Raw genomic sequence first — 27,474 nt, forward strand, 5'->3', positions numbered from 1 at the left:
CTTCAACAAAACCCACGGCGAGAGCGGCGTTGGCAAGTCCAGGTGAGGGGGCTGTCGCCTCCCCCAGCCTCTCCTGCCACGACGCGGGGCGCCGGTCGGGTCCGGCCTAGTCCCCCGCGGCGCCGCGCTGGACAATCCCAGCTCCGCCTCGGCGGCCGCCCGGCCTGGGCGCGGCCTGCCCTGGGGAGGGCGAGGCCCCGCGGGGGGCCTTCCTTCGCCCCTTCCCGGCCAGTCCTCTTGCAGGCGGGAGGACTCCCCTGCTCGGGGCTGCCTGCCCCTGCCGCAGCCCTTCCCCAGCCGCAGGCCCCGCAGCGGGCAGGGTCGAGCTGCTATCTGCCAGGCCCGGTTGGAAGGAGGTGAAGCAGGGCTCTGCCGGCCGGGCCGGGGGGATCCGGGCTGCACTCTGTCCGGTGCAGCCTTGTGTCTTGTGAAGATGGACGCACTTGTACATTGCCGCAGCACTTTGGGGTTAATCTAGTTCATAGTATGTACTTGTAGAGTCAAGTAACCCAGCACTGGGGGGAGGAAGGCATATAAGATAGGCACTGAAGTAGTTCTACCACTGATTCTTCTGCTGACTAATTATGCTCTTTCGCAAGTACTTCGAGGTTGATTTCCTCCCCTCCCCCATCCCCAGCCCTTTCATGGATTTTGTCTAAACTACCTTTTTCTGTCTTGATTACTATTTTTTTCCTTTATTTTTTTTTGTTAGTGCCATAGATCCTAATAAAGAAGACAGCATATAAATGCAGGAGGACATCTGGCAACATACCACAATAGTCATGTTAGATTTGATGTTTTTATGTCAGTAATCTGAGGCTTCCACCATGACCCGAAATAACATACAAGTTTTTAATTAGAAAACCCCCCTTTATTTGTTAAAAATCTATCAGTCATTGTTTTGCGTTAGCTACTGAATTGATAATCTAGTACAGTAGGCCTCTGGTGACAGACATGGTCTGAGCAAATTTCTTTTAGTTGAGGTCATCTCTTTTTTCTGTGGTCATATGGAGGAACTTTTCCTGAGACAGTATGCACAGTATTTTTGTATACCTACTTATTTCTTCACATCAGAAAAGTTCTTAATAGAGACTTTACGTAGAGGAAATAAAATTGATATGAAATGATAGCATTACAGTTGTTCAGGTACAGGAACTTAATACTGAACTATTCCTGAATTTGTGTCACTTAGCTGTTGTTTGACTAGGAAAGGTCAGATGTTAAACTTGTATTAGGATGGTGTAGTAAGCGGTTGGAGTCCTGACTTCTGAACCAAATGCTGTCTTAAACCTGGCCCTGTGACTGTGATGTACTTTGTAGAAGAGAATATCTGCATATGAAAAAAAGGTGGGGAAAGGAGAAGTTGTCTGGACTTTGCATTTAAGACTTGTAAACTGATGTTCTTATTCTAGTGGCAGTATGAGGATTCCATATTTTGCCTGCTTTGAGTGAAACTAATTTTGGTTGTAACTAAAAATAGCTGCTCTTAAATAGCATCCTGATACAACTGTCTGAAGGTACCACTAAAAACCTATGTGCTATCAATTTTTAAAAATTATTTTTTGGTAAATAAAGCTACCATTTGGTTTTGGGGTTCTGGAGTAACAAAAAAAAGTTTAGTCTGTGGTTAACTTCAGCGTTGTCACCTAGCCTTATTGAAGTAAAGGAATTTCTGTAGTCACTTTTCTGTCAATGCAGGACTGTGTCCAAATGCTAAAAAGGGCTTGGCTGCTGAATTCACATGCAAGAAGAGAAAAAAGCCGGGGATGGGAGGGGAGGAGGATGGGTGGGAGACAAAAAATAAATAGAGCTCTGTTTTGTTTCTCTAGCCTGGAAATGAATAGAAGCTGTCAGTCATAGCAAACAGCTGTCTGCCACATGGTAATATACACTTGCCACAGATGCATAAGATGGTGATTTAAAAAAACTGTATGCTGGGAATCTTTTGTCTCTTGCCAAAATACTTACGTTTGGCACAAGTACGGTGGCATTATGGGCACTTCTTTGAGGGACCCTAATACATAGTGTGATGTGCTAGTACATCTTTGTGGTAGCTGTTCTTTTGGTAGCAAACATACCCATCAGGTTAGGGGAAATATGTCTGTGAAAGTCTTTATATATAAAAAGGAACAAAATTGTGAAACAGTGGTGAGCTAATTCTGTTCTTAAACTTCTGCATCTTTATTTCTGGTGTGTGTAGTCCTTACTATTCTGCTGTGTGCCCAGTTCATGGAGTTAATTCTGGGGTGAAAAGCTGACTTGGGAATTTTCTTCTTAGTCTTACAAAAATAGTGTGTGAGGCAATATGAAACCAAAAAAATCTTATTTTTGTACTGAATTCTGGGAGAACAAAAATAGAATAAGATAGAAATAAAACACTTTGAGAAGCAGACCATGTGACTGTTCAGTCAATTGATTTGACAGCTTTGTGTGGTACTTTGTTTTCAAAGAGACACACTTGGTAATAGATGCAGAGAGGAGGCCTAGGCTTTTCTAGCAGAGCATGTCTAATGTATTATTTTCGTGATCCATTCTTTGGCTTTTGTAGGAGAGAAATTATGGAGAAATGAGATGTGTTTTTATTTAGCTATGTGATCTTGCTGTTACTTTCAGACTTGTAATTTATAGGCTTCTGGCAAGTTACAGATATGCTGCAGTAATAGTAACTTATTTTTCTTCCCTCCCTATCAGCCTTCTGCTTCGGTTCACAGATGATACATTTGACCCGGAACTTGCAGCAACGATTGGTAAGTATGTGCTGATGCTACCTTAGAAAACTTTCTACCAGCTTCAGTACAGACTTGCCTAACTGGTAGTGAAGTTCAGACATGTCTGTTTTTCTATAAGGAAAGAACAATGTGGACTCAATTTTAGCATGCAGTGCTCATTGGTGTAGAGCATTGACTGTACTGGCCTGTAGTTGTCCTCTTCAGGCAAAAATATATCCTTGGCCAGAAAAACAGATATAAATGTCACCCTTCACCATGAAGATGAAAGTCATAGGTATGGGCAGTGAAAAGTTCTAATGGAACAACCTGCAGTTCACTGTTCGCCAGCGTTTCGGGGTAAAATAGAAATGTAAGAGCTACTGTTATGTCTCTTACTGATTTATTTGTGCACAATAGCTATCAAGTTGTTTGAATATTAATATTGCTGTCCAGGACTTGTGTTCTATGTAATATGATACTTAGTAGCTGTCTTAAGAAGCTTTAAGATTCTGTTTAGTAGGGGATGCTAGCTCTTGCAAGACTCCTGACAGTACTAGAGTGTACTGGACTGTGTGGCTTCTGCTTTTCCTCTATAGGGAGGAAATTACAATGTGTCTTTTTCTTGCTTACTTAGTAATCAGTTCCTTGGCAGCTAGACTCTTGAGAAAAATGGGAGAGAGCCAAGAGTCTAGAGCTGCTGGGAAAAAAAGCAGTCATGTGTCATTGCTATGTTGGTGTGATGCCTACCAACAGTAAAGTCAGTTGTGCTGGAGGAGAGTGACCCAGCATGCAGGATATACTATTTAGATGGTTGTCAAAGGAAGCAAAATGAAACTTCTAAGAATGTGATGTAGGTCTGTGCCAAGTTAATAACTGAAGCAATGGAAAAGAGAGATGACTTTTCCACACAATGCATTTCAGTTGCATTTTTTACTTTCTCAGTAGGAAAAGTTCTGGCTAAGGACTTGTGTCAGATTTTTTTCCTTGAGTTCAGCTGTTGGTAAACAAAGCCATCTCTGTTTAATTGGTTAAGAAGTCAAGAAATTGATCTATTTTTCATTAGTGTTAATAAGATACAGGAGTACTGTTTCATGTAATGCACCAAGCAACTGTGGGGAGGAACATGGCCTTTTTTTTGGTTCATTTCATTGCTTGTAAAAAAATGAACTTGTGCAAGTAGCCCTATCTCAGTTCATGAGGGAAGATAGAGTGGAAGGAAATGGGAATGGAACAGACCAGGGGGTGAAGATGGCAGTCTTATATTCTATTCTAAATAGTTAGGGCATTGTATATACTTCAAATTGTGTTACTTAATTGGTATGTGGTCCAGAAAGCCAGTGCAGAATAGCTGCTTCAGCTTTCATGATGTTTTGGGTACCAATAGACTAAGTTGATCTCAGTGTGGGTATCTTTAATGTTTTTTTTTCTTATTATTTATGTTGGGTTTGTTTTCATTCTGTTTTTAATACATAATACTCCATCACTGTCAAAAACTGACATTGGTGCGCTATTTGAGAAACTAAGGAATGATTTCCTGAAGTAATTCTTCCTCTTTGGCATTTGCCAAAATGCACAACAGCATGTGTGGTAGATAATTATTGGCTGTTAAATAACAACTCAAGGTTTACTACTGGCAGATTCTGCCCTGTTAGTAATAAGATCTACTGGCAGGTCCTACCCTGCTCTGTTTCTGATGTGGAAAAGGAGGAAAAGTACTCAAATGTGAGCATTACTTCAAATAGAGTTTGGGTTCTGAACCAAATATACTAATCTGGAATGAATATGATCGTTTGACAAGAAAAAACAGTTTGTAGAGACTGAGCAAATGCTGGCCTAGGTCAGCTGTTAGGCCCTAGCTGTTAGGATTTATTTTTAATTAAACACTATTTAATTTTGAGTTTGGGGACAGAAGAGGTTTTAAAATAATTTTAAGGCTTTGCTGTGGAGACTGAAAGGTACGTTGCTTTTCCAGAATGAATGGATTGACTACAGATAATGTCATCTTTCAATGTCATCTGTGTACTGACTGTTGAACTGGTTGAAGTGACTGTATCTTTTTAGTTGGGTTAGAAAGTGAAGAGATTACATGCTATATGTTTGAAAGAAACCAAAACCACAAAACAAACAACAACTGCACACAAAACCACGACACTGGGAGAAGCTTTGGCTGCAGCCAGTTTGTCCCTTGCAGTGTCCTGTTGAGATGTACCTTATCTTTGTAGCTTGAACAAACCTACTGGGTACAACTTAAATGAAACCCTAAACTATTGTTTTGTGGGGGTGTGTTTTCTACAGAATTCTGTAAAAAATCCCATGGTATTCTCAGAAGAATAAGTTGCCTTTGGGCAAATACTTTGACTTCAGTAGCTTCAGTTGGATTAACCATCTTTTATTCAACCTAGCAGATTGCCTGTCTTCCTTGCATTCTCTTGAGGCTAACTTGCTCACCAGGCTTCATCACGTGGATCTTAGCAGACTCTTTTCTGTATTGCTTTTACTGCTCATGCTTGTCTTTACTTGCTTGTTCTTTGTATAAGAGGTTCTAGAGAAGCGTTCAGTGCAATCCTTATTTCGTAAATGAAGTAATGTATTGCACAGATCTGTTATCTCTTAACTTTTTAGCCTTCCTTTTGCTTGGAGTCCTCCAACTCTAAGCTGTTCAATTTGTCAGTTACTTACAACACAAATAATACTGTAGCCAATTTTGCACTTCCTGTAAATACGGCATGGCATACTGGCCTAAAGGGGAGAGCAGCATGAAGGTGACAAAGTTATTCCTTGCTGACTAAGTCGGTAGTATATTAGTGCATAATGCTGGGTTTGTTTGCCTGAGGAGGTAGGTGTCAACACACACAAGTACAGTCTGGTAGTGCTGTCTTGCTTCTGGATGCTTTCCAAGGCATGGTGGAAAGCACTGTCAGCTTTCTGTTGTCAAGGGTAGAAACATTGCTCTTCCAAGCTCAGAACTGCCACCTGTCACACAAACATGTCTGTATTTCACTGAAATATTTAGGGAACGTAAGAACCCTGTTTCTTCAATTTCACAAGATTTTCCTTGAACCCTGCATTTTTTCTACTTGTCCTCTTTTATGGCAGATTGATAATCAAAAACCTAGTTATTTAAAAGATTTCTTTTTGGTAACAGGCTTTTGTATGTGTTGAGCTCCTTGATTTACTAGAATTATATTTGCCATGTCTTGATCATTTTAAAGGATATATTTTGGTGTTCATTTTTGTACTTTTGCTTTTCCATAATCAGTCTATAACACATAGTGCTTATTCATTGTCTTAGTTTCTTAATTTACTTGCATTGCTCATGCAGAATTTAAAACATTATCTTTTAATTTTAAGGCAGCAGCAAGGCTAACATAAAGGTGTATATGCACTTTCCATTAAATGAAAATTGTAGAACTGTGTAGGCACAAGATGCTGAATCTGTTTACTGAATGGGAGAAGGACACTGTGGCTTCAAAATACACCAGATAGGATTATCCTAAGGAAAAAAAGTTTTCCTTCTTGAAATTACTATGACATGCTTTTCATTTGTTACATTAAGTACCCAATAGACCTGTAATATCTACAGTTTGATGTTTTGATGTCAGACTAACGGATAAAAGAATGTGCTATGAGCTGTTGGATATCCTGGCTGAACAATGGTGACTTTTACAGTTTAAGGAAAGATGTATGCAATTACAGTGGAAGAAGAGATTGTATTAGTCTAAAAATTACTGTTGAGTGCTAAAAAATTGGCAGGACAGGATGTTCTTTAGGATCAATGTGAGTCAGCTTGCTAGTGTAGCAGTCTTCTATGTGGAACTAGGTAAAGTTCTAAGAACTGGTGGTTAAAGACAATAGTGACTGTTCTTTTCTGGGAACATAACTCCAGAATAATGTACCATTCTTATGCGTGGCATGGAACATTATATTACTGGTAAGTTAGGGAATAAGAGTCTTAGTCCCTGAAAAAACAGAATTCTGTTCAGGTACTGCAGAAGTTAATGTAGTTTGGCAAAATTTTGCTTGAAATAGAGTATGGGCTTCTTCCAGTGCAGAATGTAGTCTGAAAATCACTTGACGCTTCAGGGAACACTAGTGAGCTGACGCTGTGAAACAGCGGAATAAAAATCGTATATTTTTAAATAAAACTCTTTTAAATGTCAGTTGCAGTGAAGTCATAAGTCTGCTTGTAATGTGCAGTTTCTTAAGCATCCTTTATACCCTCTGTGACTTCAAGCTGAATGTATTTTGACAGCTGTTTGCACTTGTTTGTAATCTGCATGGCCTTGGGAATATAAATGCAGCACACTTATCATGAGGCCCTACTTAATTATTTTGTGTTAGAATAGTTACATTCTTGTAGCAAGTACTATGACTGCCATTTCAAGATGAAGTGCAAAAAGTTTGCTGTTACACTTGAAAGTTGTTCATATAAAGATACCAACTTTCCACACTACTACTTCATTTCAGGGCTGCTGCCTGGTGGGGAGTGAGAGTCACTCCAGACTAATTGCCACATACTTCCAGTTACTTGCTGTTGGTAACCTAAGGCTTACATTACAGCAAGATGGATCATAACTGTACTCAGCCTCTCAAACTGCTGTATGTTATATCCTTTTAAATTTGTACAGTCATTAGCAAGTGGGGAGGCATTGTCAGATGTTAAGGTAGATGTCTTACCAACAGCAGAACTGTTACCGTGTTGCCTGTTTTGTTTGTTTTGTTTTTTTCTTGGCCACTGAGTGTGGTATTGATGAGTCTCTAATGATGCTGGGATCCCTGTAAGAGATACCCTGCATGTTCAAATGATCCAAAGCTTATTTGGAATGTTTATTAGAAGAATGTCGTCTAACATTGTTTCTCACAGGATAGCAGTCATGTAGTAGGTGAGTGTCTGTATTGGTTTACCTCTGCATGATGACCTTGATGCGACTTGGTCAGATTGAGATAGGGAAACAGGACAAATAGCTAGCTGAATGCAGCTTCCTTCTTTATTTTGAAAGTATGTTGTTCTTCCAGACCATGGACTTACTCAAAGAGAACATGTGTATGAGTAATGAATAGTAAGTTAATCCCTTTAAATTACAAACTCAAAATATTTGTCCTGGAATATATACTTTAATACAGCAAACGTAGTATTTGCCTTAGTTCCATAAAATATTTTGAGTCAATGGCTTAAAAGGCCCTTAGGCTTTTGCAAAAGCCTGTCAGCAACCAAACCTTTTAGTTTTGAGCAAGGCTCATAAATAGCTAATGAAACTTACTCTTCCAGCTCCTGTCAACACACAACTTTTTTTCTAATCTTGATTTTTGTTTTTTCTCTTACTTTCTCTATCAAAAATAGCTGTAATATGTTTGAAGAACTAAAATATTTTTCCTTCTCTAGGTGTGGACTTCAAGGTGAAAACTATTTCAGTTGATGGAAACAAAGCCAAACTGGCAATATGGGTAAGTCTCTCCTAAGTTCTTAATGTATTGCTTTGCTTTAGGAATAGTGATGGCATGTATAATGTAGAGTTTATATAGAATCAGTTTCTATATAATATGAAGGTGATTTGGAGGAGTGGGAGGTTAATACTGAACCATTCAGAAGGTGGAATGAACTGTGGGACAACTGGCTAATAGGGCAATTCTGTTTCCTATGAATTTCATCCACAGCACTGATTCCAAGTCTGGTTGGAATAGGGGCAGAGAAAAGGAGAAATAAAATGATACTAAATCAGTCAGACTTTAAAACAGTGAATGGGAGAATTCCTAGTTTGTGTTAATGAGTAATTAATTGTTTAACTTCTAAAGAGCTAGCCCTCACTAGTCTGAGACTTCCCTGTATACATCATTCTTGTCTGTACTTGCCAGGTTTTTAAGGGGTGCACTTCTTAACCTAAGTGTTTTAGGCAAAATGTAGTACGTGTATTAATAGGTTAAGAATTACTGTTGTGTGCTCAATTTATGCTCAAATGCTACCTCTCAAAACAATTTTTAGCCTAAAAACTTCATAGCCCTTATACAAAGACTTTTATAGGCTTGATGTCAGTGTTATTTGTAGTAGATGCAGCTGAGAGAGAGGCAGTGTTTGTAATCTTAGCCTTAGTGTTCAACATCTACTCTAGTTAAAAATAGAACTTCTAAATTCATGGCAAGTGAAGAAAGAAAAAACACTTCCAAGCGTCTTTTTAAACATTCTCCATTCTGCAAACCAGCCTTCACACTTGTGTGACTTGAAGCACCTTTTGAATATTCAGACCCAGTTGTGACGACTTGTAGCAAGCAAGAATAAAACCTTGCTTCTCACATAAGATACCTGACCTTCACATCCTTGGGAAGTAGTAATGGAATGTGAAGGATGTATTGCAATATTTCTATTGCTTTGAGGGTGTTTCATATCTCAGTTAACAAACAGGACTTATGTCTTAGTGTGACAATAGTAATCATCACTAAAATAAATGGGTTTGACAAGGAAAATAAACGCATCAACTTGACAAATAGACATACAGGAGAAAAGCCAGATTCATAGCAGAATGACAAGTGATCATGGGACAAAATATTACATAGAACTAATTTAGGATTTATCTTCTTTCATATTGGTGAATATGAAGAAATAATTCTGAGGTAAACTGGAAAAGAGAAGCTTGTGAAGGTGTATCATGACAAACCAGTTTGAGATGTGTGGGATTGGCTGAGTGACTTCTAGAGTGTTGGAAGTCTAGTTCAGTTATTCAGGTCCTTTTTGCAGGAAACCATTTTGAATCCACTGTTCCATGTGCCACTTCTAACCCCGGGTAACCTGGTTGAAGTTATTTATATCTTCAATGCATAAAGTCTGCAATGAATGTGCACTGTAACTTAATCTGAGAAGAAAACAGCATTCTATTACTTGTTTTTCTCAGAGCTGTTGACACTTTAAATTTGAGGATGTAAATTCAACCTAAAACCAGAAGAACCTCTGCCTTATTTCTCTTTCTGCTCTGTCATAGCATGTTAAATGCATTTATCCTGGCACTGAGTCAAATTTGATTGAACCAAGGTGATTGACATGAGGGAACTAGTTTTGTTGCCATGGGTTTTGATGCTTGTTACAAAACCTTACTGCTGCAGCTATTCTTCTTTCTTGCTGGTTGCTGCCATACTAGCTGCAGAACAAATGCTTCCACAGAAATGGCTATCTTACTGCTATATAGTCCAGTTATTTACTACACCTGATAGTTTAAAGATGTTTCCCAGAACAGACTACACACAATCTTAATGTGCAATAAAAGAGCAGGGGAGGGTATAAACCCAATCAGTCTGGTAGTTGAATATACTTTGAATCTTGTTTTGTATGTTCATTAGAAGCAGAATACCTGAGAGCTAAACTAGATTCTGCTCAAATTCTCACTAATGGAACTTTCTGAATGGCTTTTTAGGATACTGCAGGTCAGGAGCGTTTCAGAACATTGACCCCCAGTTACTATAGAGGTGCACAAGGTGTTATCCTAGGTAAGTATAGCTTTGCATGCTATTTGGAATAAGTTTGTGGTTTTCTCATGCATTGACACACAAACTCATAACGTTTCTACAATATCTTATTGATATTAAAAATCATTGTAACTGTACTGAACAACTCATATATTAACGGATCTTGAATTTGATGTCTGACCTCTTTCTCAGATAGTTAGTCTCACCAGCCTGAGAACCACTGATTTTTGCATGAGATTAAAAGCTACTACTATTTGAAGGGATAGCTTGGAGCTGTCCCTGTGCTGCCAGAAATCTGCCTTTTATTTATTACTTTTGGTTTTTGCCTGTGCTTGCTAAGCTGAGTCAAAACCAATTTTTTTTTTCTTGTCAGTGTATTCTTTCTGTATCAGTATGTATATAACCTTTTCTCTTCCTTCTCCCCATTCCTTTTTCCTAATGAAATTAATATAAACACTGTGGAGTCTGGCTGGGATATTTTTCTATTTGTGTCTTCTTACTGATGGGGTGTTACACAGTCAGAATCACTTAGAAAAGACTAGCTGGGAGCATAAAAAGCATCAGTCTGTGTGAGAGAAACCCAGGGCAAAACCTATAATTGCAACTTCACAGTGAAGTCTCTCTTTTGCTTTTCTTTTGTATATGGAAACCTGTTAACTAGGCATTGAAGTGTTAACTGAGCTCTGAAGTTCTGCTTCTCCACTGCTATAAGTGAGGAGCTAACTAAAGTAAGGGCAGGGAAGTAAGTCTATTTTTTTTTTAAGTCATGTCTGACTTAAGAGATTCTTGGTAAGATACTGTGCAGTTAAATTGCTTAGGTTGAAATAACCTGTGTCATGAAACTTCCTGGTATGTGTGGTTTTGTAAGTACTGTTTCCCAAGTCTAAGTTGCATTATCTTCTTGGTATAGGAAGATGCTGTCAAGACATGTCAAGTCACTTAGGTGCTGGCACTGAACCTGCCACTTAGTGTTGAAAGTTGTGAAAATAAAGACTGTTTGGGAGCTAGAAAGTTCTGCTGTTGAGATTTGTGCTCTCATTTTATTTAATAATCTTCTCCTGACTATTTGTTTGTTGAATGACTTCCTAAAAATAAGGTGGTTCATGAAAGCCAAGCTATAGATTTGAGTGAAACAAACTGTTTATGCCTGTCTGCACACAGGGTGTGAGAATGAAGGAAAAAATACTTTCATGGCTTGAAATGGTAGCTATTACTTGTTGGATAGTGGATTTTAGGTTTAGCAAAGTCTGCTTTTTGTCTGCCCCTTCTGCTCCTAGCATGGCTTATTACTTACACCCCACACAAATTTGAAACACTGAAATGCTGAAAATTCAGTAGTTCACTAGAGTTTGAGGATTTGCTGATCAGTTTACTTTTTCTAGCTAAATCAGTAACATAGCAGCGGTGTTAAGTCTTAAGTATAACTGATTAACTCAGTGCAGAAGTTCATGCCATCCTCTTTGCATAAGTTTTGTGTAGTCATGTTAAGTGTCCTTCATCAGGGGTCTGCAATTGCAGAGTTCTTTGGAGAATGATAGTCTCTAGCTTGTAAGCTAGGATGCCTGAAGATAAATTAGTCTGAGAACAGCAGATGACTGAATCCTAGAGTTGCTCTGCATTAGTATCATCAGTGATTTTTGGTGGATGTTCAACTCTTTTTTTTCCAATTACTGTCTTGCTGTAGTAAGTAAATTGGAATCCTTAGGACTCCTTCAGTTTTCTAATTCAAAAAAAGGTAATTTTTGCTCCTTTCGTAACAAGCTGTATTTCTTGGAAAAGTATTGTGGAAATAATATTGCTAATATCTTTCAGTTTATGATGTAACGAGAAGAGATACTTTTGTCAAGCTGGATAACTGGTTAAATGAACTGGAAACCTACTGCACAAGGAATGACATAGTGAAAATGCTAGTTGGAAACAAGATCGATAAGGTAAACAGAATTCAACTGCAGTAAGTAATCTGTTGGTGTGTTTTGTTGTTAATGTGTATTAATGCTATGTCTTATTATAGGAAAACCGTGAAGTTGACAGAAATGAAGGTCTCAAATTTGCAAGAAAACATTCCATGTTGTTCATCGGTATGTTACAGTTACTTGCAGGGATCTTACTTGATTTTTTTTTACCTAATTAAAAGTACCACTTCTGTAGGACTGATGGTCTTTATACATACAATCCAGTTAATGATATTTCTCAGCTGCAGTAGGTACAAAGATAATAGGTATTCTGTTTTGGGTTTTGTTTTTTTTTAAATTGTCCCTAAATATGTCTAGGTACCTATTTCTAACTGTGGACAAGTATACTGAAATTCATAAGGATTAAGGGTGGAATACAGGCTCTACTGTAGTCTGACCAAACCTGTTTTAGGTTTGGGGTTTTGTCTGATTTCTTTTCCCAGCTGACTTGCTAAATTAATAACAGAAGCAAAATGAAAGAGGGAAAACTGGTACTAGCGGCCAACTTTCAGTATAGCAAAAGAGCTGGTACTTGACAGAAATCTGTATTGGAACCAGTATGTATAAATAGGTAGGAATATAATTAACTTTTAAGTGGTTGGTGGGACTGAATAATGACATAATCATGGCTCGAGCAAATACGTTGGTCTCATCTTGCTGCAAAATGAGATGGGCCTTGTAGGCAGAGCCTTGTAATGATAAATTAAAGTGGGTGGTGACGTTACTCTTTATGCATAAGTTTATTACATGTTTCATTTAAGGATCAGCAGGGATTACTTTACAGGCTGACTCCAGTAGCGAAGCAGTTCATTGACATGTCCCTTACTTATGTTCCTCATCTCTGACTAATGACATACCTTTGTCTAGTACCTTGCTGTGTTTCTTTTTGGCTACAGTGTCAGATGTGGAAACTGAAGCTAATAGTTGAGGCACAAACTGTTAAGTGCGTGGAAGATGAAAAGAAACATGAAAATTAAACTATAACTATATATATATATATCTGTATATCTGCATGCTACATATGGCTAAGTATATGCATGGCTGCGTAGAAGAACAGGGCAAGCCCTAGTGGGACTGAACATTTTCAGATGGTGTCTGTTGCTGTCATAATACACTCTGTGAGCATATTTCTTGGGCTTAGCCAAAGTAAGGTTCCTGAGTGAAATTACCTAGAATTCTGCTAACTGCAGAAGAAATTAGATCCATTATTCTTTTTATCAGATGAGTTGTATCATGGAGGCTGACCCAGAACCCTACAGAATGGATCCTTGCTGCTTATGGTACGGTGATACTGCAGTTCTGTCTAATGTACAGAATTGAAAAACAGAATAGCAACCAGGTTTATCAGACATCTTAAGTTAGTAGAGCCCTCCTTTCTTCTTACTGAAGTGCTATCCACAGAAAAACAAAGCTAAGCTATAGCTGTCTCCATATATTCTAGTGAATTTCAATTTGGAAGCTGTTCTATTAAGAGTCTTTTGAGGTGTCGCCTTATGTGGCGACAGAAATCTGCATATCTTCTAATTTTGGCACTGCTGCGTTGTTACAGAATATATTGTAGAAGTTGTAAGTCTAGGTTGTAGGTTGAGACTTAACTGAAAGAAAAATACTAAAGAAGTTACTGGAAGCTATACTAACACGTGACTTCTTGCGTCCCTTCTCCAGAGGCAAGTGCAAAAACATGCGATGGTGTACAGTGTGCCTTTGAAGAACTTGTTGAAAAAATCATTCAGACTCCTGGACTGTGGGAGAGTGAGAGCCAAAACAGAGGTGTAAAGTTATCAAACAAGGAAGAAGGATATGGAGGAGGAGGAGGAGCATGTGGTGGATATTGTTCTATGTTATAAACTTTGGGAAGCTTATTCTTTGCATATTTAAACAGATAGTGACATCTTTCTGTACATAAATTCATTAAATGCTATTTTTAGGGACCTTGCAGTTTGCACATATTTGTTTTGTATCATGGCAGTGAACACTTGTAGGAAAAATGTTCTGCAGCTTTCCTAGTTTTAAAATGTTATGGTAAGCATGCCCAATTTGCAATCTTCAGGTTTTTATAAGTAGCATAAGTAATGTGCAAAAACAAATGCACTAAAAATTTTACAACTGTATACATTCATCATATAACTACTCTAAACAAATCCATCTAACAGAAACACATTACTGCATTGTCTGCTCTTATTTTTAAGTACTCTTGAAATTATAGAACTATATAGTGTGCACAGATCTTAAAACAGTGTGAGCTATAAATGTTACATTTCATCTCTTCTAGTAAATGTTTTTATGGTATTAAAAAGAGCAAGATTATACTGTTCTTGGACAAGTCTGCTAAATTTTTGTCTTTCAGCAGAGCTGTCTAAAATACAAATTGTCACAGGCCATAGTTGGTATCAGCATGTTCTTGAAGAGATGTTTTGAAAGCTTCCTTTGCAAAGCTGGGGGACACCCTTTTTTCTTTTTAATCATTACTTCAGTTGATGGCTGAACTGGAGTTTTAATCCTGTGATATTTATGCACTAAATTTGTGGTACTCCTGCACTCTAGGTTTTTATGATGCAGTCTACTCTAGACTTGCTGTAGAAAGTCTTCATTATTGGCAAGGGGTCCGAATGACATCTTTGTTCTTTCATTGTGAATCACTTTGCCATACTTCGGTACAGATGCCTAAGTTTACTAAATGTTTGTAATATAACTTTATCTCAAACTGTAGCTCACTGTGGCTGTGAAGATCTCTATCACATGTCTGCTTTGTGCAGCTACTTGTTCAGAAATAAAACTTCCTGTCACAGACACTAAATGGGAAGCTATAGAGCTTCTTGATCTCTGTATGGAAAAACACTATTACAATGAGTATTCATTTGAATTTACTGTATCAAAGCCAATGGTTTGGTTCAGAAGACTTGTATAGACTAATAAAATTTTTTTTCCACAGTATTCAAATTTTCTAACCTCTTCCTATTGTAGAGTTGTATATTTTCTAGCACATACAGTTTAAACGAGGTCACTTCTTGCAGACAAAATTATTTCTGATTTCTGAAGGACAAGACAAGGATGCTGTGTTGTGTTGTTTTTTTTTTTTGGTTTTTTTTTTTAAATAATCACTTTAGTGCAATTGGTTACTGAACTATTGGGCAGTTTCATGTAAATATAGTGAATGACAGTACCTTTTATTACTTCAAGGTTTTGTGTAAATGTCAGCATATGTGACCTGTATTTTGCAGCAGGCCTTGGCTGCTTCTGTTAAAATACACTATTCTTCATGAGGAAACTGTTTTCTATTCTGTTTTACACTTGCTAGAAAATAATACCAAACTCTGAAGACTTAACCATGCTAGTTATTTTTACCAAATACTGTATCTATAGTATTGTTAATGTAGTAGGAAGATTTAAATGTGTAAATGAAATTAAATATACATACATATTGTATTAAAATGTTAGATTTGTATTACTGTTTCATGCAGAATATGTGGGCTGAGCAAACCTGTTTGTTAACATTGAGGTCAAAGGATTTTGGTTTTTGAGTGCTAGCAGTAGAGGAAACTTGTAGGAGCATTAGAACACTGAATAACTTAATTATTTTGGTATTACTTCAGCAATATTGGGCAAATATCATAATGATAGTTTTCCCCCTTGTCTGGGTTATCCCCTTGTTGAGAAGAGAATTTTCAGTTTCTCACAAATGGTCCTTTTATCACAGGACCTGGATTCATCTTTTATTCTTCATTTGCCAGATCTGACAGCTCTTGTCAAAGGGAAGAACTGCAGAGTACTCTGAATAGTGGGTATTGTTCTGCAAAAGAATCAAGTCATTTGCTCATTTTTTTCTGGGAAGAGGAGTATTCTGAAACAGCATATTTAGTGAGACTGAGAGCAGTTGGACAGCTACTTTTCTTAAAGCAGATGTTTTCTAATTGACTTGCAACTAGCCTTTCTATCTTCATTTTTTAAGCATGTTTGATTATGTCCCTGAGGAATGGCTTTTCCTAGAGTTTCACCTCCTTTCCTCATTGCTCTGTCAAGAAGCTGTGTACTGGACGAGTGAGTTCCTGTGCTTCCAGTATTTGTTAGAGTGAATTTAGCATCAATTACTACATTCTTTTCAAATTCTTTCTCTTTTTTTGGGGGGGTGGGGGATGGGAGCTGCTGTCTTTCAAATAAGACTGTTACCATGCTTTCAAAGTTGTTTTTCCCCTCTGCAGGTCAGAATTGTATTACCATTCTCTCCAGGTGCACTTTCTGTTGTAGCTCTAATGCAAGCATGGCTGAAACTATTACAAGCAGTATCATAACCTCTGCTTAATACTGATTTAAGCCTGTGTCTTTGTGGAATATTGAGTATTGCAGTCAGAGAAGTATGCGCAAGAGATCCTTCAGTCTACCTCAGTAGGTTGCTGAAGGATAACAGAGATAGCTAATGTTTGCTGTTCATCAGGTGATGAGAATGTGTCCATTTCCACAGCAGATAGTACTATAAGAAAATACTAAACCAGAATGAGGTAACTGAGAAATCTTACATGATCATGAAAGTTAAAACTGAAGTTTCCAGTTCATTTACTCCGTAGTGAATGTTAAAAATACTAGCAGTTAAGTACTTGTGGCTGGCAGAGGTTTTTTGTAGTCTTCACGCTAGCCTGGAAGAATATGGCACAGCAGTTAACATCTGAATTTAGGCTTGAGAATACTATTAAATGTTATTATAGTTTTGTCTTGGATTTCTTCTTCCACTGTTTTAAAAAGAGAGGTGGGACAGATTTCTCATGGCGATTTCAAGATGCCTTTTTTTTTTTTTTATTGCTAGTGGGGCTTTTATCCAAACTACAGCATCACTTTTCCTGTTCTGCTGCAATAATGAGATCAACTGCTGGCTCAAAGCAAGTCTTAACAAAATGAAAACGTGAGTTCAGTAAGTCTCCAAACGATAGCAATGACTGTCTCATCAGCCTTGGCAGAACTTCAGGAAACAGTGGTGTTCTTGTTGCTGCACATACCACCGTAGTAACTGCTCTGTATGCTTAATTTGTAGTTCCCTTGTTTGCGAATAACCTATCTATAACGAACTACAATAATCCTAATCTTGTCCTATAGTTTGGTGTAGTAATTCTGTGTTCTGAGGCTGAACTGGATGCATTTTTTTCAAAAATGCAAAATTTAGGCAGCCTGTGTTGTAATCAGCATGTTCCTGCTATTTAGCTACTAGAGAATTGATATAAATGTTCAAGGTGCTGCATCCAGACCATATGTGCTACCTTGTTCAAAGCTCCTGCAGGAGTTTTCATTCTCTTGCTGTCCTTCATGGAGGTGTCAATAAGCAACATTAGTATGAGCAGGGCTTTTCATGTTGCCAGACAAATCATTTCATGGTTTTCAGAGCTAGTTGGGCCTTCAAGGACAAAATAGAAGGTGTTTTTCCTGGTCACTTTCCAACAGCATTAGCTTTTTTTGGGGGAAAAAAAGAGAGAAGCTCTCCATTAAAACTGTTCCAAGTTTTGTAAGGTTTCCACATACCTTGTTCTTGAATACCTGTGGCACCTTAATTAAAAATTGATGAAGGGTTATACAGGCAAAGAACTGTGAAGGTGTGTTTCCAAACTACTGTGTGCTTACATTCTGTGGCTGATTTTAATGCAAGAGGTTTTATCCTTGCCCTTGTGCCTGAGTAACATCTGGTCCCTTCTGTTGGGAGTAAAAAATGGTCAGTGATTAACTAAAGATTTATTTTTTTTTTACTCATGCTACTAGTTTTCTGTAGCATCTGTACACATCTTTTATACAATGATAGAAAAATTCCTAGTGGATTTCAAGAGCTGGTGGGCTCTAGTTCTTTATTTTAGAAGCATAATAAAAATCTCAGAAGTATCCTTAAAATAGAAGTGTCAAATCATGATTGGAAAGAAACTTTCATAGTGTTTTCTATGTATGATCAGCTCTGAATTTACTTGGTTCTGGGAGAAAGTCTGGTTGGATCCTTTTGGCAAGGAATGATTGGTTCTCAGTTGTTAATGCTTGTCAGGCTGGGCTTCCTGATCTGATGAGTGTGGCTATCAAGATGTTCATGACAGCATGAAGCTTGTTCTTTAACATAGCTAGATCTGGAGCTTCTCATTACTACTTAAGATAGGAGTAAAGCTGTAAACTGGGGTTCAGGGAAGAGCAGTAGCAGCCACCCAAACTGTGCAGTTTTAATGATACATAACACATTTAATGTACGATACATTACATACCCAAAATATATAATTATGTAATACAAATAGCAAGCATATTTAATATAATTATCAAACATACTTTCGTTACTAATATACTTTATTAAAGTATATAATCATTATATAAACAATTTATATCTTTTAGTTTGGTTAGAGATTATGTATAATCTCTGAACTTCAGCTTCAAACAGAGTGAATTATTTTAATTCAGGGCAGGTATGAGAAAGATGCGAAGCCTGTGGGCAGTTGTTGTCCAGAAGAACAGAAGGTAGGATGCCTATGGAAGCAAGAGTTGGGCTTCATATACTGATAATTCCTGAGCTTGGTATGATATCAAAGCTGAAGTTCTAGATTAATTGGGTACTTGGGGTGCCGGAGGTCAGAGATCACATCTATCTAGATGTGATTTGATTTAGATTTTTGTCCTTTAACAGTATGCTGAACACAGAAGGGTTGAGGTTGGAAGGGGGCTCTGTAGGCTGTCTGGTCCAACCTCCCTGCTCAGTCAGGGCTGCCTAGAGCCCATTTTCCAGGACCCTGTCCAGATGGCTTCTGAATATCTCCAAGGAGGGAGACTCCATAGCCTCTCTAGGAAACCTCTGCCAGTGCTCAGCCACCCTCACGGTGAAAAACTGTTACCCTGATACTCCTGAAACCCCTGTGTTCGTTTGTGCCTGTTGTCTCTTGTCCTGCACCTGGGCACCACTGAGAAGAGCCTGGCTCTGCCCTCTTTGCACTTGCCCTTCCAGTATTTATATACGATAATAAGAACCCTTGTGAGAACCTTCTCCAGCCTGAACAGTCCCAGCTGTCTCAGCCTTTCCTCAGGGGAAAGATACTCCTTGTCCACTAATCAAGTTTGTGGCCGTTTCAGTACATCGGTGTCTGTCTTGCACTGGGGAGCCCAGAACTGGAGACAGGACTCTGGGTGTGGCCTCACCAGTGCTGAGGAGAGGGCAAAGATTGCAGTGCTCCTCCTAATGCAGGACATTAGTGCACAAGTGATTTTTATGAAGGCCTGTCAAATCTCCTAATCCAGTTTTGGTCTTACGGTGCAATTTACTGACTTCCTTTGCTTTGCCTCATGTTCACTTGGTGTTCACCAGGACACCCGGGTCCTTTTCAGCCAAGCTGCTTTCCAGTAGGATGGCCCCCACCAGCACGTACTGGTGCCTGGGGTTGTTTCTCCCCAGGGGCAAGACTTGGCATTTCACCTTGCTGGACTTCCTGAGGTTCCTGTTGATGTTTAAAAGGGAGCTCGTCCCTGGGTGGGCTCGAACCACCAGCCTTTCGGTTAACAGCCGAACGCGCTAACCGATTACGCCACAGAGACTGATATGCAGCAGCATTTCTCTTCAGGAAAGCTGCATTCCTTCCTGATCATGTCTGATAACTGCTGATGGTGCTGCCTGTATGTGTTGGACAGTGACAGACCAGTACTGCTGCACATTGCTGCAACAGATCTGATGTGCTATTGTTTCAGAATGTCATAAGAGATGGAGGGCGTGGGGATAAGTGCTATTACCTCCTGTGGGGTGTGAAAGATTCTTTTGATTTGAAGAACTAGCTATTTCTCACCACTTAGCTCCCTCAGGAGAAGAGGGCTTGGGGTCATGTCATGCTAGGCCATCTGTTAGTATTTTGGAGGTGCGTTAACAGCACTGTCTCTAGCCAAAGCTACAGAAGGGCCCCGAAGTACCCATGTGCTATTTGTGATCACAGGCGTGACTAAAAAGTCTGAGAATCTACATGACTCTGAATGTTAATGCAATTAATGCAAAACACAGGTATACTTCAACATGGGTTGAGAGACATCTGAAATGCTGACTGTGGAATTCTCGCTGCATCTGGGAATGGGGGGTTGGAGATGAGACAGCTCTTGGGCAAGCCTTCATGAACAGTGAAGATTTCATGGTGAAACTTGCATTTTTTAAATTTTTTTTTTTAAGTTATAGGTGTACTACTTCAACGAAAGCACTGATGACTTCAGTTTGTAGTGGGCATATGTATTTTTCACTGTCACTTACCAGCCAGGAGAAGATGGATCCTTTCATTCTATATGCCCTTGCATATTGATGGAAACCAAAGGATAAGAAATACTGAGAAACATGACAGGAGCTGAGTTGTGTTCAGCTAGTGAATCTGTACCTGTTTTATGTCTAGTTTCCTGACAGAAGGAAACTGATTTAATATCTTAGCCTTTTCTTTGTTGTTAGTCTGGTAAAGAAAATACAGCAAAATGTTGCTTGAAAATGGTTGAATTGCTTTTAAAAATTAGGAAGTTTAATCTCTGGAAAGTTGCACTTTGGAATGCCGCTGACAACATTGTTGATGAAGTGCTTCTGTAACTGAGCTGTGTAAGTGTAAGAAGATATGTGGGAAATTGCTTTAGAAGGAGTTTGAGCTATTTTCTTTTAGAGGGGTAGGGACTGGTAGGTGGAGAAAAACGTACTTTCAGTAGTAGCAGCTGCAGATAGACTCTGCTAGTATGGAGTTTGACAGAGAGCAGCTTCCTTTCCCTTCCTCTGGTGTTTTAAGCTGTGCTTGTAAGGGACTCTACACTGTGTGCCTCAAAGCCATGGAGCAGGTCTGTCCCACAGTGTGTCCTGGGGTCTTGCTTCACCCGCTGCTCCCTTCAGGAGCTAATGGGGATGGTACTCAGGTCCTGCCTGGCCTGCTCACCCTGGTATCCTTCCACTTGGATCCCTGGCACAAGGCAAAGGTGCAGGCCTGGGTTTCATCCTGAGCTGGAATTGGAGGGTAGCTGGGTTCTGTAGGCCTGGGAGCTAAAATGCCTTCAGGGGTGGCAGGGTTTAAATGTAGCCATAGGGAGAAGGCCAGAGAGTTGCAGAGCCAAACTTGCTCCGTACAGGACCTTATGATTTTTAGTGAACTGTTAATGATGGTGTCTCAGACAGCTTTCAACATAATCTGTTGGAGCACTGACAGAATTCAAGCTTTGGCAATAATGTTTGAATTAATAAACTGTTAGTTCTCAAGACTGCAGGCATTGCTCATACAGGGTTTTCTGTAGCTTATAGTGTTTGAGTTAAAGCTTGTAGGAGAGGGGAGACTTACTAAATTAGCAGATCTACTTGGAAGAGGCAAGTGTTAAGGCACAGAGGTCCTTTTTCAGGTCAATGAAATGGCTGCAGTAATGCTATTATTGCAGCATATTGCTGTTCCTTGGTGTGAACCAGAAGATGTAAGGATACTCTTTTGTGTCAGGTCTGAATGCCTGTGCCTCCCTCTATGTATGTAACAATCCAGGTAGAAAAGACAGTAAATGAGTAAGGGTGTGAAAAGCATCAATAGAGTGTGAAGGTGGCCCAGATGTGGGAGGTAGTTCAGGTACCCATGGCAGTCTGGCTGAAGCAACACAGAGCTCAATAGTCGAATGCACACCTCCAGAAAGCAGGGTGCTTCCTGGGTCTTCTCTGGTTTGGTGCTGCAGGGAGCGTAGTTGGGAATGGACACACTCTGTCTGTGAGATTTGACTGACCTTGCTCCAGGGGCACGAGCACCTTCCTACTGTACTGCTTCTTTCTCCTAGGATTGTGTGCTAGCTAGCAAAGGGAATGAAGGAAACTTCTGTTGTATCACGGGCAAATGTGATGAAATATGATGGGCTGGCTGAGAGATTGCTATGGACTGAGCAGGTGAGTGTAGCCCTGGGAATACCCTGCCTGTGATTTCCTTTTGCCTTGAGAGGAGAAGCAAATGCTGTGAGACTAGAGCAATCAAAAGCAAGTGCAATGACGTTTCCCCTGTAAGTTGTGGATAGGCAGCAGTGATACCTGAAGGCCTGCATTCCATGCTTCCTTTCGCTTGTGCTCTTCAAAATATGAGTAGCAGTCTTCTGAGATTAGTAGAAATTATTTGCTATATATTTCACAGTAGTAGTCAGGAGAAATAAAAGTATTGAAATGCATTTCCCGTGCTCTACAGAGAAGTCAAAATTATTTGCCAGTATACAGATTGGAACATTTTATCGTACTGGCTTGAAGTTTTAATACATCCTTTGTTTTGCAGACTTAGTCTTGGAAAAACAGAGCAGGAAAGGCCTTTAAGATACCACAGTAGTCTTTCTCTCTACCCTAAGAAAGGATCAAGTACACTCAAATCACTCATGTATTTAAAATATTCGTACAAGAAACCCAACAATGAAGATTTTATTGCCTCCACAGACAACCTCTTCCACTGTTTTTGGAACCTTAATAATGGAAAGCTTGCCCGTCTGTTTAACCTTTATTTCCTTTGCTGTAATGACAGTGTGTTACCTTAGCTGGGGCTTCTACTGAAATCTGTGTTTGCCAAGTGATGCCTACGTGCCTAATGGAACCAACCTGAAGATTGTTTCATTTCTGACATGTAAAATAAACAGTTGTATTTTCTTCTGGACAGGAAAGCTGCTTGTTGTAAAGTGATGCCTTTTCAATTTTTTTTTTTCTCTCTGGGTAATACAGTACAGAACTAGTAATGTAGTCTCTCTCTGAGCCTGTACCTCCTTTTTTTTTCTTTTTTTTTTTTTTTAATGGATCAGTGTCCGGAAATGAACCATAGCAAAAAGCTTAAATCTAGTAATAGACTCAGTTCTTAGTGTGGCTCTGAGAAAAGCAGCTTAACTTCTCTGTGTCTGTCTATTTGTATACAGGAAAACACCTCAAAGGCTTTTTTTGTTCACTAAAACCTGAGTTTTTAGTTTAATGACCCTATGGTAGTCCACACATTTCAGAATGTCTACTACGAGTTTTGTCTCCTAGCTGAGTCCTGAAATGCTGTGGTATTGTTAGTAGCCACTTCTGAGCTGAGGCAAATCCTTGGGGATGATCAGCCGCAGTTGTGCCCTGCTGCAGCGTGGCAGGAATCAAGTCAGCGGACTTGGAAATGCATACAAACATGTTAAGGGAAAACAAATGCTGAGGAACCCCTAATTTTTCTGTTTTGAGTGTTTTTTCTATCTGTAAGTAAATCATATAATTGAAAATGGTTTCAGCTCAGTTTTTAAAATTCATGTTTTCTCATTTGCTCTGTGCTTTATACTTCTGTCTTGACACAGGCCTGCACTTGATGGTTCCATGTGCTTTCCTGCTGCATTTAGCCCTGGCAGCGCTGTATGGTTGAAATCTTTCAGAGTGGCTGCTATTAATATGTTAGCGACCACATGTAAGTGATTAAGATTAGTGTGGTTTCCCTATACTTAGTGGAAAGTTCTAGGTCTAATGTTAATTTTGTAATAAAAGGATATTAGATTAGAAATATTTTAGGGATGTTCAGTCTTATAGGCACGGCTGAAAATGGGAAGGGAAGAAATTACATGGTGCTGAGACAGCAACATAGTTTAATGGCAGTTTATCCTAAAGAATACCATGATATTTTGTAATTACTTGCAAACACTCACTGCCTACATTTCAAGTAGGATTACTTTGATAGGGGAACTGTTATATAAAGTAGTTGCTATCTGTTAGCAAGAAGTTACATTCCTTCTGAATTTTTTGCTGTTCAAATCACGCTCTAGAAATATGCATCGTGTTGAAGGAAAGTTCTGTCTTCTCCCACAGAGGAGACAGAAATCTATCCTGTACTATCAGAGCTATCAGTGATAGTAGAGGGCTGGAGAAGTGCTCTGCAGCTTGATCTGCACCTATAGTGCAGGCAAAGTCTTCTGCATCTATCCTTGCAAGTAGCATGTACTTTTTGTCTCCCTTGATCCCTAGATACTTTGCAACATAACTGATATGGGGAAGTGAGGGAACAAATTAGGGGGAGGGAGAAATGAAAAAGTAGGCCTGTGAATGGTAAAGAAAGAATCTGCTTATTTCTGCCTCCCTCAGCCCCAGACTGCTTGCAAGACAGATTGAAGTAAAGGTCCCTTTTTAGGACTGTGTCACTGTTCAAGTGCATGTGTGCATCGTATGAAAAATTATACCTAATCATGTGTAAAATAACTTCAACACACACAAACTCACATGTTACTCTCTGTAACCTCTGCCTCCCTTGCAAACTCTCCTGTAGGTTTTGCAAGGGCTAGATGAGTTTGCCACCAAGCAGAACTCTTTCTTCTAGAGCTTTTATCTTTAAAATGACCTATTGAAAAATTCCCCTTCTGCCTGTGCACAACTGATTTTCATGAAGTTCTGTCAAAATCCCCTAATCCCATTTTGGTCTTTTGGTGCAATTTACTTTTATTCCAAAACCTAGCTCTCCAAATTTGCCAAAGAAAACACTGAGCACTATAGAAAGACCACTTTAAATGAAGCTGTTCGGAGGAGCCTGTTAGGAAAATAAAAAAGTAAAAGGAAAAAAAAAAAAGACAAAAAGCAATGTGTTTTTCATATCTTATATATCTTTAAAAAAATCTTTATTTTATTCTCTGATTAGAGACTAAGTGGACCCTTGAAACCACAGTCTCTTTCCTTACTGAAATTTTATATCTGTCAGTTAATAAGGGGCCATGAAAGTGCTGGAATTTTTATTTAAAGACCAATATGAACATTATAATATTTTCATGCATAACTAAGAAATGCTGCTAAGTGAGACTTTTCAAGCTGATATGAGAGAAAGAAGATGGTATATTTGTCTTGGGCCTCTGCAGATACCCATTACCACAGTGTGAGCTCTCTGCAATCACGAGCCCTCTCAGTGCTTTGAGATAGACTTGTAACTGCAAGTAACTTAAGTAACTGCAAGATGGGTCTTGATTTCTGTAGAAGCATTTAGGTGGCAAACTATTTGGATACAAATTGTGTAAAATCTCACAACAAACATGCAGTTTGAGCTAACGTGTCTGAGTTCCCACCAAATGTCCTTGACCTCAATCAATTCTTCCCCCCCTAGTTCAATAGTTGTAGCTTCCCAGTAATAGTTCAGATGCTCTGTATGAGCTTCATTTAGGCGCACCAGGAGTATGGGAAATACGGTCTGACCCAGGAGCCATCAGTTTCTGTACCCAAGGCTTGCTGTTGCATATTCCACATATTCCACACTGTTGCTCTAGTGCTATGGCTTTGAGAGAGAGTACACAGTTATAGTTGCTCTGGATTAGAGCATATTTCAGTTACAGTTTTGCTCTTGGAAAGAATGACATAGAAATGTCCTGGATGTGTATGTTCTTTCAGTGGGTTCATCTTCCTGAACGATCCTAATGTCTCTGTAGGGTTTCTTTGCCCTTTTTCCCAACAGTCTGTCAAAGTTTGGGTTTTGTTTGTGGGGGTTTTTTTGACTGTTACTAGCAGTGACTTACAACTTTTACAAACTCTTGATGAAAATGGAGTGCCCATAGGGTTGTTCCTGCACTACTGTCTGAGATTGCTGGCTGACATTCACCTTGTGAGCAATGTCAGTTTAATGTACTAAGCATGGGGCTTATGGATATCGTGCAGTGTGGGTTTTTTCTTTAGACCATTTGATCATGACGTGACAGATTCCTAAAACCTGCATCATTTTCCTCATCTCTTACTTTGTGTTTGCCCCAAAGAAGGAAAGCAGATTTCCCTGATGAGACCTACTTCCAATAAATGGTGTTTAAAAATGCTTAATTCTGCCAGCTATTCTACTTTATGGCCAATCTCATTTGAAGAATTATGCTCTTAACTCGTCTCATGTTGCCATTTGTCCCTCACCCAACCCATTTTGGGTGAGTTACATGCAACTGTGGAGGCTATAAAAGTCCTTAGCAATCCTTTCAGTCCCTGGCATAGTTCTGCTCTCTGGTTCGTGCCTCCAAGCAGCACAGTGATTAAAATACACTTTCATTCTTTGTTAATGGCATACTGTATCATCTTTCTACTACACTGTCTGGGGTTAATGTCTGTATAGCTCCAGAGCTTCCTATTTGCCTTTTTGGATACTGATACAGGACCATAACTCTCTACTTCATGGAATTTCAGTGGAATTCAGTATCTGTTAGATACAGCTATCAAAAGAACAGACATAGTCTCAGCTAAGTGTTGTAGGATTCCTGGATGCAAGTTACAAAGAACTATTTATTCTCAGTAGGAATATTTTTTTATGCTCTCCCTAGTTATTTGTGGATTGGAAACTTTCACAGGGAAGAGGAAAAAGAGCTCAGGTCTGATAAAAGGAAGTAGGTGGTTGACTTGTGACTGTATTTTACCCCTTGGTGCTAGCCCCAGAAGGTCTGGGTTGCTTGGTCTTGCTGGTGTCAGGACAGTGTTAGCTGCTTTCATGTATTTATGCTGATTCTTGTGGTGATCATGCTCCTTCCAAAAATGTTTTTGATTTAAATGTTCAAGTTGAATATTGTGTCCTAGATCACAAAAGTTGTGAACTTGTGGGAGTCATACATTCACACAAATACAGTGTCTGAGCCTTGCTGACCACTCTCCTTTCACAGGCAGTCCTTATCTGAAATCTTGCTTTTCTATGATGCAGTAGCACAGAAGCTTGTGGAGGGATCTCCTTTTCAGATCAAAGGCAAAATCTCTCAGCAAAGCTCCCTGACATTCTGCAAATACAGCTCTTTGTGCCTTACAGATGGGGAAATTGAACATTTGTGTACATGCTGGCTTCAGGCTTAAACTGGCATATTTTCATTTATCTTGGTAACCATGTTAAAAATCATACCTTTAGTTAAACTTGCTCAAGCTGGCCACATAAAGAAGGCCAGAGATGGAGCACACAGAATGACTGCCTTAAGACTGGGCAAAAATGATGGCTTTATTTTGTAGTGGCTGAATGGCTCCAGCTGGCTTTTGTTGTATCATACAAGAAACTTCTGTGTGAAGCAGTGTCAGGATTAACAGCCTGGCTGGTTTGTTCCCTTTCTCAGTATGCTACTCTGTCAGGCTTCCTGGAAGCTCTGAAAATTACTGTAAAATCACAGGTAAGAAAGTTACTTCCATAACGAATAACTCACCACAACAGGCAGATCTTTGAAAAGCAAGGAAATTCTTAAAAAAAAAAATAAAAATAACCACAGAGTAAACCAAGGGAGATGAAGAAATGCATCAAGGGAGGAAGAGCAAAACTGATTTGGACCAAATGCTTTTCAAGGTCTTTTCCATAAGATGGCAGCAGCTTATTTTGTGAACTGGACTACGAGACTGATGTGAAAGGGTATCTGGTAGAAGCCCTACAAAACAAGCATTCAGTCTTCATGGGCTGTTATCTCCATTTGCTTCATACACATTCCTTATAATT

General features: G+C 39.2%; 1 protein-coding gene and 1 non-coding gene across 2 annotated transcripts; one reads left to right on the forward strand and one right to left on the reverse strand.

The window, feature by feature from the left end:
* Window positions 1-13: 13 nt before the first annotated feature.
* On the forward strand, window positions 14-15,046 carry RAB18 (RAB18, member RAS oncogene family; the record flags this gene model as incomplete). The annotated part of the gene is made up of 7 exons (XM_026843401.1): window positions 14-42; window positions 2,692-2,747; window positions 8,092-8,153; window positions 10,109-10,181; window positions 11,973-12,091; window positions 12,172-12,238; window positions 13,778-15,046. Coding segments are annotated over 7 exons (588 nt in total), but the record flags the coding sequence as incomplete, so codon positions are not given.
* Window positions 15,047-19,571: 4,525 nt separating this feature from the next.
* On the reverse strand, window positions 19,572-19,645 carry TRNAN-GUU. The gene has a single exon. It is a non-coding gene; the product is annotated as a tRNA-Asn (tRNA).
* Between the last annotated feature and the right edge of the window lie 7,829 nt (window positions 19,646-27,474).

The sequence above is a fragment of the Athene cunicularia genome, assembly GCF_003259725.1.
Source record: "Athene cunicularia isolate RWA chromosome 2 unlocalized genomic scaffold, athCun1 chr2_part1, whole genome shotgun sequence".
Lineage (NCBI taxonomy): Eukaryota > Metazoa > Chordata > Aves > Strigiformes > Strigidae > Athene > Athene cunicularia.